Here is a 16,661-nt window from a genome sequence, read left to right on the forward strand (position 1 = left end):
GGACAGATTTTCGGCATTTGAACCAAGCTCGATTTTTTCGATTTTTTTGGATCCTAATAAACACAAATCTGTTAACAAGAGCTCAAACTGCTCCACTGACATCTTGACATACGTACGAAAGCAGTCGTGATGCAGCTTCAGATCCTAGATCAAACCAATGGAGTAAGAACCCAGATTCTCTATTTCTCGTTTAGGAACATCAGAACCAGCGCGTTATTGTTTCATATCAGATTCTTCTTTTCTCTCTCTTTTTTTCTCAGTCTGTGTTGGAAGACGAATTTTCCGCAAAAACCGCAACACTTTTGGTGTGTCTATAAAGGTTACGCGCAAGTTCGAATCCATAAAATTTATTCGTGTTGTTTTTACAGTGCATAATGAGAGTGAGGGGATTTTCCATTAGTAAATCAATCATGTCATATTAGATGGATGGAGAAATTAACTGAAATCACAGAATATACCTGTCACTGTATGAGTCAAGTCTTATCTGTGGGAAACATGCTTGGGTGAAGTCCTCTAAAAGCCAAAAGTCCGTACTCTGCTATGGTAGGAAGGTCAGCTTGAACACAAGAGGATAAAGTCCAGGAAAAAACAAGAAAAACATAATAAATATTCAGAAAGCGTTGATGAGAAGCACAGACAGTGGCTTCAGCGGAGAGTTTTCATTCTTATTAACTTGTTTCGCTTCACTACAAAGACGTTCTTTGTCTGTTATGACTTCTGTCTTCTTGTTTATCAGAGGCAGAATAAAGGATCAACACTGTGAACACAAGTGGCCAACGTTACTGTTTTTTTCACACATTTTTGATACTAACTCCTTGTGACGATACACAGCTGTAACATGTGGGTGTGAGTCTGCAACGTACTTACCGACACACGATTATGGATGGTATTTTTATGTGTGGGCTCTTGTGCTATGTTCACTTATCAAAACATCTACTACTTCCAAAAATAACGAGTTACCCCAATGCGGGTGCAACGTAATGTAAATACAATGAAATCTGGCTTGAGGACAATAAGCGCCTGTTGAAAATAACAACATTAACACCAGTGAGCAATTTTTCAGAAGTTGTCTGCTTCAGAGAAAAATGTGTTGGCATTGCTCAGTGTTATTGTGTAGTCAGATCTGGACTATCACCAAAGTCTGGCGCCCCACTCTGCTCTAACATTAACTCCAGCAACTCCACTAAACAACCTCCAGACACCTTTTACATTTAAGACATTAGAAGCAGAGGAGCTCTGGAGGATAGCTGTAGATTAGTCTTATAAAACCAATGAATCCCTTCTATGTTTTTTGAAGGTGAACTAGGTTTTAATTGCATTCATTATGTTCTAAAAACTGTTCTTGTTAAAATGTGCGGAAGCTCTGGTGAAGCAAAGTGGTCCTGAAAACAAGTGACTGCGCTCAGGCAGCCTGCTCTGCATGAAGAGAAGTTTGCTGCCCTGTTGACATGCACAAGCATAGCTAATGTGCTCTGACTGGATGCAGTCTGAACAGATGACAACTGGAGATTTCTTTTTAAACATAACATTTGAAAACATCCAGTAAGTGTAAGCGTGTAAGGATCATTGGGATGGAAACCCAAAAGAAAGACAGCAGAGAGGAAAATGAGCTCCAGACTGGACTGGAAAATTGCTTCCCCCTCACTGAGTTTGTCCACTGTGTCAGCACCTTTGGCTGTTGACCAGACATTGTTTTGTCCTTTAAACATCTTGCTGGGTTGCTGACCTCGCACACAGAGGCTGGCTCCTTCACAATAAAAGCGTTTTTATGGTTCACTAGAGAAATAGTGTTGAGGTGAACAGGTTTTGTTGGTTCGATCAGATAAAACTTTCATCTGTTTTTCTTAATGTGTTGTTTCAGGTGTTGTGTAGCTGCAGAAGACTGAGTGAACCATGGCACAGTTCCCAACCACGTTCACAGGTCAGTATTTATGTGGCTGACTTAACAGAGACGTATGGTGAACATTTTCTCTCAGTCGAGCTAAATGGCAACATCAAGAGTTCATCAGACAAACCACATCTTTGAAGTAGAATAAAGTCTTTCACAACATGCCCTCTATAGTGTGTTAGGGTTGGGATGGGTATCGTTTAGGTTTTATCCGATACTGGTGCCAAACCGGTACTTTTGAAACGGTGCCGGTGCTTAAAGAATGGAGAACACAAACTTTGTCCAAAAACCTCTTATGTTTGTATTTTTAGCAGTCTCTTTTTTTCTGCAAAATGATAACCAAGTTAGGCTTTTCTGTTGATACAACACACCTCCTTTGGTTGGAACCGGTGCTTAAACAATGGAAAACACAAACTTTGTCCTAAAACCTCTCATGTTTAGCTGTGTTTTTTGTAAAAAGATAACAATGTTAGCCTTTTCTGCAGCTATAGGGCATATATGGTATCACTCTATCAAACAAGAAGACAGCCGCATGTAACTACAACGGTGTTTGCTAGTTCACCTTACGTGCATTAATGTAATAATGTGGTTAGCGTACTCAACGTTAATTACACACGAACAACATGAAGCTACTCACGCAGAGAAGAACGGCTGCTGCTGCCATCATCATCCGTCATCAAGTCTGCTACGCTGGCAGGGCTAGGGGCCAGGACTCTACTATTCGGGTTTTTGGGGTATGTTGCTAACTCTGGGTCCGATAACAGGCACCACACCCGCAGTAGATGCGTTGCTCGGTGTGAGGTCTTGCAGCAAACTATCAAGTACGGTGCATTTCTCGGCTTTTAAAAAAACGCTATGCATCGCCAGGTGTTTTATCAGATTCGAGGTGTTACCTCCTTTGACAGTATCACAGTATCACCTTAAAGCACTTGTTGCAGGCTGCTGAGTTTGCATCTTTTGCTGTGAAGTACAGCCAGACTTTTGACCGCTTCGCCTTGGGCATTTTTAATCTGTAGCTCTGCTCTAAAAGAACGTACGTACCTGGGCCCGCCTACTATCCTCGGAAAGGTAAAATGATTGGCTAGAATCCAAAGTGTATGACATCTCAAGAAAAAAAAAGCACCGAAATAAAGCACTGAAATGTGCGCTGCTTTTAAGTCTGGTTACTACCGTTTATGTCAGAACCGGTGCCGGTACCCATCCCTACTTAGCGGTACAGTGAAGCTGATATTGTTGCTACTTTAGATACTTACATTGTTCTTATATTTTCAGATATAGTTGTTTTATGCCCATGAGGCTAAGTAGTAAAACAATTAATTTTACTTTTCTGTTAATATAGTTTTGGGGAGCACTGGAGCTGAGTGGCTATCAGTGGATGTAGCTCCCGTCAAAGAAAACAATGACCAAATTGTTCTAAAATTGTAGCCAATGAGACAGATCTCCCATCACAACAACTAACAGATGGAGGCAAAGGCAGACTAAGTCGAATGGTTAAAAAGCGCACAGACTGAGATTTGTCAAACCATAGACTGTGAGCTGTCACCCAAAACGTATTGCACTCTTGCCTCTGCTGAATGAGGACCAGCCACTCAAACTTGCTTTTTGTCATCACGGGACATGCTGGAAATAAATCTCTCTGCAGCTAGAAGCATTTAAAGGCTGAATGAATGTTTGTACAGTTTTTTCTTTTATGAAAATAGAAAAAAATTAAAAACACATTGCCAGCAGGATAATTTTTGTATTTCTGTTGAAATGTTGTGGCAGAAGCTTCCAGCACAAAAGATAGCCGACAAGTATAATTTTTATCTTGCATTTTCAAATGAACTAGAATGACTCACTAAGCATGCAAGTCCCTTCCCTTCCAAGTAAATGGAAGTAAGAAAAATGGTAGAAAGGTAGTGCAACTTGCAGAAAATATGGATTTATGCGAGAAAAGATGGATATTGCGTAGTTTAAATTCCTGTTCTTGCATTTTAAATTTATAGTATTAAAAAAAGGGCATACACACCATATATATGTAGTATGCAAATACATGAGATATTCCTTTTTTTCATCGTGTGGTGTCTTTATAGTTATACCAACACTTTTGTACCCTGTTCCTTCTTTTTCTTCTTTCTTAATTTCCTTGAATACTACTTTGTCACTTGTGGGGCTCTCTGTGTGATTTTTGTGGGTTTGCTGCAGTGTGTAACTTTCTTGAATGCCATCAGCAGCGGTCACTTTACTTTAGTCAGCTGTGAAGTGTGCAGATAAACTGTGGCTGCACAATGGCAGAAACAGAAAGGCTGTAAAGAGAAGAGAGCCACCAAAACTGCAAAGTTACTGCCTGTCACCGTAACCGTGCTGGAACTGGATTATCTTATCGTTGTTATATAATTTTCTGTATCACAGTTAACATCAGCACATTGTATCACAACATCTCTTTATAGCTGAGGATAGAGCATGAGGGCTGGTGAAGCAGAAATGGCTTTTTAAGTAGTAAACCCAGTGATGTGACAGTGAAGCTCACATTATTTCTGTCAACTGCTGATGAACTGGTTGCATTCGCATGTTAATTACACACTCAGTTCGTCATCCATTCATCTCTGAGCTGGCACTCTGTCCAACCCTTATAGGAGCTATATAACAGGAAGTGAGACTCATGACTAATGCATTCCTCTCATGCCTCCCTTTTCTTCCTGTCTGTATCTGACTTGGGCTCGGCCTTCGGGGTTGTAACTGGCTGTGTGTGTTTGTTGTTCCTTATGGATGCGTTAGGTCCAGATGTGTTTCTGATCTCTGTGGATGAGAGAGCCAAACATGACCAGCAGTTTCACAGCCTCTCTCCGACTGCTGGGGGTTTCATCACAGGTAACACTCTCTTGCTCTCACACAAACATACAGTACATGGGTAAGGGGAGATAGGGGCATGCACAATGCCAGTGTCACGTGTTTTATTATTGGCTCTGTGGGGAGCTTGCTGTCCAGGTGTCAAATGTCCTAAGTGCTCGATGTGCGTTGTGGGAAATGTGGTTGGATCAAAGAAAACTGGACTTCATTAGGAGAAAATCATCACAGCCACTAGAGCCATGACTGCAATTTAATAGTAAATTCATTCAGTTCAAAATCTCAATGTGTCTCACAAATACAGCTGTTCAGATATTTGCTTAAACGCTGTTATTCGAAGAATAAAGACAAACGTTAACTGTAATGTAACCCATAATGAGGCAAAGCTTCATTCAGGCTTCAAACTGTTTTAAACGGTCACTATCAGGCAGCTGTTTCTCCTTTCTCTGTGTGATGTCAGTGAGAGTGGATATCTGCTACCGCAAGAGCTCCACCCCACGCACTCTTCCCACGCTGTGTGTGAGGGGCAGCCAATCAGAAGACAGTTGACTCACAGGCAGTTGATGTTGTACTTAAGAACAGGTAGCATGTGCCAAAAGCAACTTCACAAGTGTTGCTTTGGTCAGACTGGACGCACAAGTTTTTCAAGCGGGTCGGTCTCTGTGTGCACTTTAATGATGTAAGAGTGCCGGCGCACAGAGACTCCCGTGATGAGGCAGACGGAGATTGTTGCAACCAAAAAAACAAAACTGTTTCCTGTTTCAATGACTTCTGCTTCTATTCCAGTGCTGATGCGGTGATTTCTTTTTCCTGAGTCAGGCATGAGAAAAAATGGTCACATGGCTGAGTTGCTGTCACAGTTTTCGGGAACAGTGATCAAAGTGCCACGCTTCCCCGAAACATTAAAGGGAGTAGGAAAAGAGCTTGTTTCAGACAGAGGATGAGCTGAGGAGATGAAGAATCAAGGGGCAGACTCAATGTTGTTTGACTATTACACATTGTGTTGCTTCTTAATTAACATGTTAATTAACATGCTAAGGAAACACTGCCTACAAAACCTATTACTGTTTATCTAGAGCTTCTAATCTATTTGTTTTTGTAATCGAGTAACGTCAGGAGGCAGTTTCTCCTGGAGTTGGACCATTGTTGTCTGCAGGACCCTTGATCTGACCTTTTGGCATTGTTTAGCATCTACATGTCGATCACACCCCGCTGATCACTGCCCTGCTTCTGCTTGTGTACCTGCATAAACACCATAGCTCACCAATGATTGGCTTATCTCCCAGACCCCCTACCCCATGGTTGGAAAACAGGACTTTGAGTGAAAGTCCCAGTTTAAGAGAAAAGGAAAACCAAAAAAACCAACATTGTTATGACTGTGAATCATGTAAAGCTGCTTTAGTTCAAGAATAAAAAGTTGGAACACATTTCATATCGTAGATTATGTTTTACTGATTCAGAGAAACTTCAATAAGGTTTGACTATCTGCATTTTATGATTTAGTTGACATTGTAATAAAGGTGGTTTACATTTAGATTCTCTGGGCTCTGTGCTGATCTCACACCCTGTCTGTCTGTCTGTCAGGTGACCAGGCCAGGAACTTTTTTCTCCAATCAGGGCTTCCCCCGCCCGTCCTCGCCCAAATATGGTGAGTCACATAGCCAGGAATTAGTCAGATCATTTATTACTCTCCTTTAAAAGTAGCATTTCAAAGAAGTTGCAGACTATTGTGTAACAGTTTTTTTTTTTTTTTTTTGCACCAGTGGTTTTTAATCCATGTCAGATTTTACCCCTCGTTAATGTTTTTTAAATGCTCATGCTCTGTGTGAATCTGCAGGGCTCTGGCTGACATGAACAGCGATGGCCGAATGGATATCCACGAGTTCTCAATCGCAATGAAGCTCATCAAGCTGAAACTACAGGGTCACCCTCTGCCCCCATCGCTTCCTCCCAGTATGAAACAACCCCCGCTACCTTTACCCCCACAGACTGGTTTTGGTAAGACTGACACTTGAACTAATTCCATGAAAAATAAGTGAGTGCCTTCCCGTTTTTCTGAGATTCAGCGATACCTGTTATTGTATTTATTCAATTTCTAGAGAAACTAAATGAATCTCTTCTACAAGATGAGCCGATTGAAAATGAGACCTTTCATTTGATATAAACCTGTTTTGATCAGCCACAGATTTATCTCCTGGACCTTTGATATTACGAGGGCTCAGAAGTGTCAAAGAAAAATCAGTTGAATCAGATCATTGGAGTCAGGACAGTTCATGGGGCATCTTCATATCTTAAAAATAATGCAGATAATTCATAATAAATAATTGTCTTATAAATTAACTCATATATAGTGTTAATGGTCCTGTCTCCTTCACTGTGTGCACAGACAGCATATGTTATGTGCACACCAGCTCCTGATGCTGTTTGTGATAAAGGAATGGCCTGATCATCTTGTCTTCTCGCTCTGTTTTTAACTCAGGCATGCCTCCCATGGCACCCATCGCTACTCCTCTGCCCGGTGTGCCCCCGCTCCCCTTGCCTCCTCTTCCCGTTGGGGTTTCGCCCCCACTCGTCTCGTCTGCGCCGCCTCCCCTCCCGCAGCCCATTGCCAACGGAGCTCCTCCCACAGGCATGATACAGCCTATCTCAGGCTTCTCCCACCCAGGTAACAGTGGAGAGCATTGTCGTCACATCTTTGTAATGCGTTCCATCGCTAAGCTTGTATTTACACATAACAAGCTTAATGCATTTACATTTCAGACATTCACACGCTCTCTTATCTCTGCATGAATGCTTTTCTAAGACACAGGTCACTATTTTCTTTTTAAGTTACAGGCTTCCTAGTAAAATTACTAGTGCTGTCAGCGTTAATCTCGTTAAAATGACGTTAACGTGATAACCACATTAACGCGGCAAATCTCCATTAGCGAGTTAGCGCAGATCATCCGTGTGTGGGGCTGCATGGTGTCCACCCATTAGCACGGTTAGCTCGTTAACGTGTTGACGCTGTCCAGCCCCACGCACAGGGCAATCCGCGGTAACTCGCTAACATAGATTTGCTGCATTAATGCGGTTATGGCGTTAATGTCATTTTAACGAGATTAACACTGACAGCACTAAAAATTAGACAACAACACATGCAGTTCACCAAGTACTAAAATGCTCTCCTCTCTGTCTCTCTCAGCTGCCTCTGTCAACAAGTCGTCTTCGTTTAATCGGGCCAGTACCAAGCTGCAGAAGGGCTCGTCCTTTGATGCTGCCGGGTAGGTCAAGCAATCCAAATGTTTGCACCATTCTAAACTTGGTGAATTTAGCTGTTACATTCATGTAAAAGTCTACTGTGCACTTGATCCTATAGTCCATCCTAGCATGTAGTTTTTTCTTTCATTATCAAATCTCATTGGTTTCTCATTCTTGCTTTTTATTCCGGTGTCCTCCTCCCAGTGCTCAGCCCCCTGCTGACTGGGCAGTTCCTCAGTCCTCCAGGCTGAAGTACAGACAGCTTTTTAACTCCCATGACAAGATGATGAGTGGACACCTCACTGGTACTCGCACACACTGCCATGCTGTAGATTCTCGTCATGTTTCTGTCATGTTTGCATGTAAATGTGTGTGTCTTTCTCTACATTTGATGTGCGTCTGTGTTTCAGGTCCCCAGGCTCGCACAATCCTGATGCAGTCCAGTCTTCCTCAGACCCAGCTTGCCACGATATGGTGCGTACACTGGAATTTAACCCTCCATATCAAAACAGAAAACAGCATTCCTTTAAATCTGACTTTCTCCTTTCATGTTGTTTCCCCTCAGGAGTCTTTCAGATATTGACCAGGATGGAAAGCTGACAGCTGAGGAGTTTATCTTGGCTATGCACCTCATAGATATGGCTATGTCAGGGTTACCGCTGCCCCCTGTGTTACCTCCAGATTACCTCCCACCATCATTCAGGTAAATGCTGAACTAAACACGAGGATGTTACTGACAATGTGCTGGTCACTTAAACAAGAACAAAAAAACAACCTCCAAACATTTAAAAAAGAAAAAAGAAGCTAAAACTGAGCACAGAGGTTAAATATGGTCATACTAATCTGCACTGGTATTTAAGAATTACTTCTTGATGAGACTGTTACACACATATGAGCTCATAAGAAACATTAGAACACCAGCACCACCTCTCTCCGGTCATGTCATTAAGGCAGACGATGAGTTTTCCTTTGACCTGAACTAACAACACTGGTTTCTGTGTGCAGCGGAGTCTGTGTGCAGGGACCTTACAATGATATAATAACCACATAATAGTAAAAATAGACAGTCAGTATTAACTCTGCTCTCATTTTCAAAAAGGTTTCTTTGGAGTTAATGATCTCAGGTGATCAAATATGTGAGTTTTATTCTGATTTAGCCTTAAAAAGTGAAGTGTTGCAAACCCTGCACTGGAAAAAAATGTCTTGCAGGTTTGGTTTTTATTACTCTGAAATTTATGACTTTAATTAAAACATTTTTTCTTTGTTTCTGACATTTACCCCTCGATCTTTAATTGTTCTTTTCCTTCAGTGCCCCTACAGCTGACCACTTGTTACATGCTAAATGCAAAGATGCAATACTTGATTATTGTTTTGTGCGGCATTGCTTATTTTAAATGATAAAGGTTTAAAGATCTGATTGGTCGTTGTTCGTCCCTGTGTGTGACAGGCGTGTGCGCAGCGACAGCGTTCAGTCGGACCAGAAAAGCGTCCAGGAGGAGACGGAGGAGGAAACGGAGAGCAGCCAAGAGAAGAAATTACCAGGTGATTCGTCCTAACCAGCGCGTACACGCTGTTTTATTACTGATCAAAGTGGAATTAGATTCACCCCGAGCTGCTACTGAAGTTTGGACATCATTGACTTATTTTGGCTTCTGCAACCTTCAGTAATTTTGTAATAAACTAATATTATGCAGCATCTGTGTTTAAATTCAAAAGCATTTACATAAACGTCCCTTTGTTTTTCTTTTTGACCTTTTGTGGCAATCAGCCGCTTCCATAGCAGGGCTCTAACCATGCTTGTATAGTCGGCTCTGTTTTCAAGCTTCTTCCTCACATCTAAAATGGTTCTCGCAGTTTCAATTAAATAATTTACAAACCATCTATCATAGCCCACTTTATAAATGTCCTCTTTGTCTCCCTGCAGTGACATTTGAGGATAAGAAGAGGGAAAACTTTGAGCGAGGGAATCTGGAGTTGGAGAAAAGACGTCAGGCCCTGCAGGAGCAGCAGAGGAAAGAGCAGGAGAGGCTGGCTGCCCTGGAGAGGGAGGAGCAGGAGAGAAAGGTTTGCTCTTTTCACTGTGCACTCCACATTTGATTTGCTCATGGTTTATGGCTTCTTTATGAGGCCGTAAAATAAACAGCGCTTTCACAATGCTGGCTACAATCTCCTGCGTCAGTTAATTATTTAATTCAACTCTTGAAACTCGGAGGATATGGAAACGCATCGGTGTGACACATGACATACCGGTTTGTTTGTTCTGCCAGCTCATTTCTCTACGTTTGTGCTTCAGGAGCGTGAGCGTCTGGAGCAAGAGAGGAGACGGCAACAGGAACTAGAAAAACAGTTGGAGAAGCAGAGAGAGCTGGAGAGGCAGAGAGAAGAAGAGAGGCGCAAAGAGATAGAGAGGAGAGAGGTATGATAGAGAGACAGAGGGAACATCTGCATTTTAATTAAAGAGCCAAAGCTGGGCTGAAGCGTAACTGCTGCAAACTTGTAATTAGTGCTGCAGACAAGCGCACACCACCCCCTTTAAATCACTTACAGTAAAGAGCCTGATCCACACCTCTGCACAGGATAACTAGTCATGTGTAATCAAGTGAATGATGTACTATATGCATATAATATTTAATCTCCAGTCTTTTGTGTTCTTGTGCAGTTTCTTTATAAAACTGCGTCCTGAGCGTAAACAGAACTTTCTGTGTCTGTGTGGCAGGCTGCTAAGAGAGAGTTAGAGCGCCAGCGTCAGCTGGAGTGGGAGCGTCAGCGGCGACAGGAGCTTCTGACTCAGAGAAACCGAGAGCAGGAGAGTATAGTTCTGCTCAAAGCCAGGAAGAAGACGCTGGAGTTTGAGCTGGAGGCTCTGGTAATCAAAAATACAATAACCTAGTTTTATACACACAAAAGACGTGAGATTGGTAACATACACTGTGGACTTTTCTTTGATAAGCAGCTGGAGTCTTGTGAGATTTGAAGGATCGGGATCACAAAAGAATCCAATCAAAGCAGGCTTCAAGCAGCCAGCTTTCTGTAACTGTGCTACTAATACTAATACTGCTACCAATAAACTTTATTTATATTGTTCTTTTCAAAGCATAGTTACAAAATTCTTTAATTCACAAAACCAACAATAGGTAAATGCATCTATGAAAAATGGTAGAGGAGGAATAAAAACATCCGTACGTCTATTTTTCCAGCTCAAGGGGGGTGGAGCCTATCCTGGTAGAGAGGAGGGGTTGGTCAGTCCATCACAGAGCTGAGAGAGAGAGTCAGACAACCATTCACACTCACATTCACACTAATTAAGAATCACTGATGACCCTGATAAGCATCTAATAAGAAAATGGAAGTTCCTCGTAGAAAAACCACAGCTGGTCAAACCAGGAACTGTCTTCCTGTGAGTGACAGTGCTAACCCAGAATAAGTAAGAAAAGAAAAGAAAAATCTGAATAATTATTTTTTTAAAAAAACTAAAGAATAAGTTAAAAGTGGGTGCAGAGTTTGCTGACCTCTGTTCATCGGGTTTCAGCTGTGCGTGATCGGAGGAACAGAACAGCTACAAGCTATAAAAGGTCACAGCTGCAGGCCACTTTCACGTGTGATGTGAAACAGATGTTGTATTCAAGTGTTGGCTTTTTTTCCCTTAAAGTAACTGACTCTCAGAATCGTCATTGCACAAAACCATCAGACTGCTGCTTGTTGATCACTTTCCTGCCTCTTTGTCAGACTGTTAGTGTCAGTAGGTCAGACAGCTGTTGGATAATATGAAATGATAATGTGACAATAGAAAGTTGTGATTCTACTTTTTTCCTTTCAGTGTTCTAATTTGGAAGAAAAAGATGGAAACTGTTCAGCATTTATGAACTGATGTTTTCATTAAATCAAACTGATCACTGCTAATAGAGCTATAGCATTTAGGTTAAGTGTCAGTCCTCATTCCTCTGCCCTGAGAAGATATTTGGGGAAGTGGAGGGGTGTTTTTCACGAGGCTAAAGGGTCTCTTCTGATAAAGAATCAAACTCAGCAAGTAAAATGAATAGAAGACAAAAATGACTCTGTGAAAAGTGGCTGAAACGTGGGGTCAAACATGAATCCACATAGATTAGTCCACGATAGAGCAGCTAATCCAGACTTTTTTTCTTTTTCTACAAGAGAAAAAACTAAATTAAAGATTTTTATCTCCCATCAACGTGACGTCATGACTCGAGTTTGTATTTCACAGTTTTTAGGTGTTAAATGTGATCTATTCTGTCTGCGTGATTCCTCCAGAATGACAAGAAGAGCCAGTTGGAGGGTAAACTGAAGGATGTTCGGTTTCGTCTGTCGAATCAGAGGAAAGAGGTGGAGCAGACCAACCAGACCCGAGAGACGCGCATCGCTGAAATCACGCTTTTACAACAGCAGCTGCAGGTGTGCCAAGCAAAGAAAAACCAGCAGCTAATGTATAAATGAATACAGTTGTGACCCGACTGACGACTCATTACTGTGTACGTGTTAACCGTTTCTGCTGTTCTTTCTGGCTGCGTGCAGGACTCCCAGCAGTGGTTGGGCAGGCTCATTCCTGATAAGCAGAGTCTGAACGAGCAGCTGAAACAGGTTCAGCAGAACAGTCTGCACCGTGAGTACCACAGACACTCAGCTCTCGCTCACATGCAAACATTATCATTCAGCTTAAATGTCGTTGCTGCGATTTTTAATTTCATTTTTTTTCCACTTTTGAATTCAGTTTAGTTTCAGTTTCCAGAGGGAATTTTCTTGCTTCAGTTGCGTTTTTATCCCTCAGCCGTAAAAGGCTTATGGAATATTGTAGTTTGTCAATGCGATAACGACGCGACGTAGGATTTTGAAACTGATACCATTGGTGGGTCTACTTGGAGGCTGAGGGGTGGCGCTTTTATCTTAAGTTTAGTTAACTAAACTGTTTTTTAGCAATTAGTTTTTAGTTTAGTTTTAAGAAACTGTTTTAACCTTGGTTGTGATGCATCTGTGGCTGACTGCCTGTGCTTGTCATCATCACGTGAGGGTTGAATTTCATGCCATATTTTGTTTCTCCTGTTTTCGCACAAACTGATAAAAACGTTCAAAGTAAATATTTTGCTTCAGATATTACAATTTAAAAAAAAGGGATTAGGAATGCATGCATTTTACCTTGTTAACTGTCTGTTCTGCCAATTAATGCCTAGCTTGGAAACTTCTTTGATTTATTAACTTGCTGCTGTCTCATGCTGTCTGTGTGTGTACTTAGGTGATAGTCTGTCGTCCCTGCAGAAGGCTGTCGAGCAGAAAGAGATGAGCAGACAGCAGCTCAGAGAGCAGCTTGATGCTGTGGAGAAAGAGACGAGGGCCAAACTGCTAGAAATAGATGCTTTCAACACTCAGCTGAAGGTAAAGAGACAAATGACCAACAACATGATGCAGGACAGGAAAGCCATGAACACACTGGGCAGGGTTTTTCCTGTGTATGTGTTGGCATCACCAAAAGAGACGGCGTAAAACATATTTTAACCATTTTTTAATATCATGATTCACTTATTCTAGCATAAAATATACTAAAAGGAAATGCGTTTGCAGACCAGTTGTGCTCACACGTGTCATTACCCCACAGGAAAAACCCAGCCAGGAAATGCCAGGTCACAGTATTATGTGGTTTGCCTAATAAATTAAAGACTTTAACATAAAAAGAAGCATAAAAATAACAGATATGAATCTAATACTATGTTACAATGAGACGTTTGATGCACGCTGTGATATTTGTCTTGTTGTTCTTATTCATTTTTGTCTGGAAGCTGCGCTCCATCGGTGTTTTCACACGAGTGTGAGGATATTAACTTGCTTTTTCCAGTTCACCTTATATATATATCTATGTTAAAACAGTCTATTTAAATAGACCTAACATTATTAAATCTGTTGATTATAAAAATAAAAGTAATAAGAGTAAATAAAACATCTAATTTTGGTGCTGAGAAGCATATTTTATTTCCACGTAACATAGAAATGAAGTAGTTGCATGTTTTCTGTCCAGATAAACGCAAACAAAGTAATTTCTAACACAGTAGCTGTTTTTCTAACTGAATCCCTGAATCACGTCCTGTTCATCCATAACCACAGTCTCACACCTTTAATGGTTTGTCACAGTTTCCATGTTTACTGATGTTATATTTATACCTGACTGCTGCTCTGTTTGTGTTCATGTTGCTGTTGTTTTCAGTGTTAACGCTGTTTGGCGTGTTTTTGGAGAGTGTACACAGGAACACTGAGTCCAGCTGCTTCGCGTAGCTTTCACACAGTTTACTACAGAGAGACGAAGATTTTATTCCTCCGGAATTGGATCACAGCAGTCTGTTTACGTGTCCCAGAGCACCTTTTGTCCCCATTTCGCATTTATTTCCTCTGGATTTACCCCGGACAGCGTGACAGGTCAGAGAGGGGAGAAACAGTCTGCTTAAACAAGGAGGAGAATGAGAAGAAAGGGAGGAAAGCAGAGACAAAACAGACCACAGTAAACTGATTTTCTTGCAGCTAATCTAATAAAGTTGACTCTCAGTTGGATTCAGTGTAAAAGCCACGATGCAGTGTTTGGGTAAAGCCTAGCAGCATAGGAGCAAACGTATAAGCGGCGTATGTAACCCTTTCTCTGCAGAGGAACACGCAGCCGTCTCTGAGTGGTGTTATTCTTTGCAAACAGAGGCAGAGACCACTGAGACATAATCGATATTTGACTATCCTTCCCTCCACCTTCCTTTCTACGCCACTTCCTCTCCCTGAAATCTTCTCTTGTCACTCTGCTGTGCCTCATCCGGGACAATGCACCTTCTGCCTTTTCTGCTTCTATTGGCTGTCCTCGTCTATATTTTGTTCCCGTTTCTTCCACCTGTATTTCTTGCATTCATTTTCTCCCTGTTTCACTCTTTGTTTATTCCACATAATAAACCCTTCCTTCTATATTTTCTACTCTTTTATTTTATTTCCTATACTGGCCTTTTGCTCCCTTTCCCATGCCAGTCTCTGTGTGAGTTCTATGCCAACCACTGTGCCAGGATAGATGCCCTGCGACGCCAGCTTCAGGAGGAACAGAGAGGGAGACAGGTAGAGCACACTGCCACTGCTGGACTGGGGTGGTACTGCAGCTGGCACATACTCTAATATAAAACAATATCAAATTCTGCAATTAACATTAAGCCTTTAATGGCAAAATCTGGAAGGAGTGGGTTCTGCATTTTGATTGGACCTGATTTGGCAGATTATCAGAGGAATGATTTGAACTAAAACACTGTACACCCTCTTGTGAGAATACTAACCTGTCGGCTTGAAGTGTTTTAGTCACTTTAGAAGGCTTTGCTGTCCTTAACACCAACAAACCAGACTTCTGGTCTGATTTGTGGTAACATTTCAGTGCATCGCTTGTACTGCACTGTGCTGTCCCTGCCAGCCAGAGAGATGTACCGCGGCCAGTCGAGGTCTTGTAATTGTCAAGCTGTGACGCACCGATGTAGTCTGTGTGCTGTTTATTGCTAATCTCACACGTCAAAGTCAGCAGCGCCTCTAACAAGGAGGAGTGCACCACTCACTACTGATCCTGGCTCTGTAGATGCAGGACATGACTGACAAAGGCTTTAATAAAGTTGTAACAATTCTGACTCGGAGATGGAAACTTCAACACGAATGTTTGCTGATGCTGCTGTTAATGCCGACTCGAAGGTGACATTAACATCCTACTGATAGCTTTAATTCATTTTAAGACTTTTTTAAATGCAGGATTTTTTGACATCTCTAAAGATTATTCACATGATGAGTAATCTGGATATACATGAGAATAATGTTCATTTTTTTGTTCATCTGTTTCTGATTAAATGATCAGGCCTGCAGTAAAAAACATATTTATCGAACATACGTTTGTTTTAAAGGCGAAGCAGGAAAAAAAATGGGTAAAGCCGGTTTAAGCAAGCTTACTTAGTAAAACTTACAAAGCATTTTTAGGTTCCAGACTCTTACTTATGATCCAAAGCAAGGTGACAATTAGAGGCAGCCAGCGTTTTACCTCTGATGAAACTAACAGCACATTAGTCATTGCAGTGACTCATGAGAGCCTCCCTTCATGAGTCAAGGCCATATTGTGCAAGCCTGCTTTTCATTTAGTGTCTAAGAAGAATCAGACCGATCCACCTAATATTGAAATATAACTGGTCATGTGACAAGAGCATGAGGTTACATGGACTAACTAACCCCAACAAAAATGATTTGGTGTGTACAGAAAAAAACCAACAAAGAAATCTACTGACAAATATTGTGTGTGTCTGTGTTTTGAACTGTGTGCGTGTGTATACATATATGCGTGTGTGTTTCAGCACCAGGAGCAGGGGCAGCTGCAGGAGTGTGTGTCAGCTGTCAGAGTGTGTCTGACTCGGCTAGACCACGTTATAAAGGTCCATGAAACAAACCAGCCTCCCATCACGCCCCTCCTCCTGTCGCCATTCTTTGCTCTTCTTCTTCTTCCTTCTTTTCCTCATGACTGTTCTTCCTTTCTGTCTCTTCTTCTCTTCACCCTAAATTTGTCATCCTCTCTATCTTTGCCCCTGATCTCTGTTCTGTTAGGCTGGTGTTGGCTCACTACTGATCCAGCTGGCTAGCTATGCTGCTGTAGTTAAAGGAACAGTTCAGTCCAGAATCAAAGTTGGTCTGAGTTGCGCCGTTTTTAGAGATGATTGAT

General features: G+C 41.7%; 1 protein-coding gene across 2 annotated transcripts in view; it reads left to right on the top strand.

Annotated features, from left to right (window-relative positions):
* itsn1 (intersectin 1 (SH3 domain protein)) overlaps nucleotides 1-16,661 on the top strand; it is a 51,405-nt gene that overhangs the window by 9,929 nt on the left and 24,815 nt on the right. For both annotated transcript variants that reach the window (XM_031737419.2, XM_039621337.1), the window contains exons 2-17: nucleotides 1,862-1,921; nucleotides 4,646-4,738; nucleotides 6,299-6,362; nucleotides 6,552-6,712; nucleotides 7,194-7,379; nucleotides 7,899-7,977; nucleotides 8,159-8,259; nucleotides 8,365-8,428; nucleotides 8,520-8,657; nucleotides 9,402-9,496; nucleotides 9,879-10,018; nucleotides 10,248-10,370; nucleotides 10,671-10,820; nucleotides 12,224-12,364; nucleotides 12,485-12,572; nucleotides 13,200-13,339. In XM_031737419.2, the coding sequence (XP_031593279.1) occupies nucleotides 1,894-1,921; nucleotides 4,646-4,738; nucleotides 6,299-6,362; nucleotides 6,552-6,712; nucleotides 7,194-7,379; nucleotides 7,899-7,977; nucleotides 8,159-8,259; nucleotides 8,365-8,428; nucleotides 8,520-8,657; nucleotides 9,402-9,496; nucleotides 9,879-10,018; nucleotides 10,248-10,370; nucleotides 10,671-10,820; nucleotides 12,224-12,364; nucleotides 12,485-12,572; nucleotides 13,200-13,339 (1,791 nt within the window). In that variant the 5' untranslated portion in view covers nucleotides 1,862-1,893. The remainder of the gene's footprint in view (nucleotides 1-1,861; nucleotides 1,922-4,645; nucleotides 4,739-6,298; nucleotides 6,363-6,551; nucleotides 6,713-7,193; nucleotides 7,380-7,898; nucleotides 7,978-8,158; nucleotides 8,260-8,364; nucleotides 8,429-8,519; nucleotides 8,658-9,401; nucleotides 9,497-9,878; nucleotides 10,019-10,247; nucleotides 10,371-10,670; nucleotides 10,821-12,223; nucleotides 12,365-12,484; nucleotides 12,573-13,199; nucleotides 13,340-16,661) is intronic.

Source organism: Oreochromis aureus, linkage group 13, assembly GCF_013358895.1.
Source record: "Oreochromis aureus strain Israel breed Guangdong linkage group 13, ZZ_aureus, whole genome shotgun sequence".
In the NCBI taxonomy this organism is placed as follows: domain Eukaryota; kingdom Metazoa; phylum Chordata; class Actinopteri; order Cichliformes; family Cichlidae; genus Oreochromis; species Oreochromis aureus.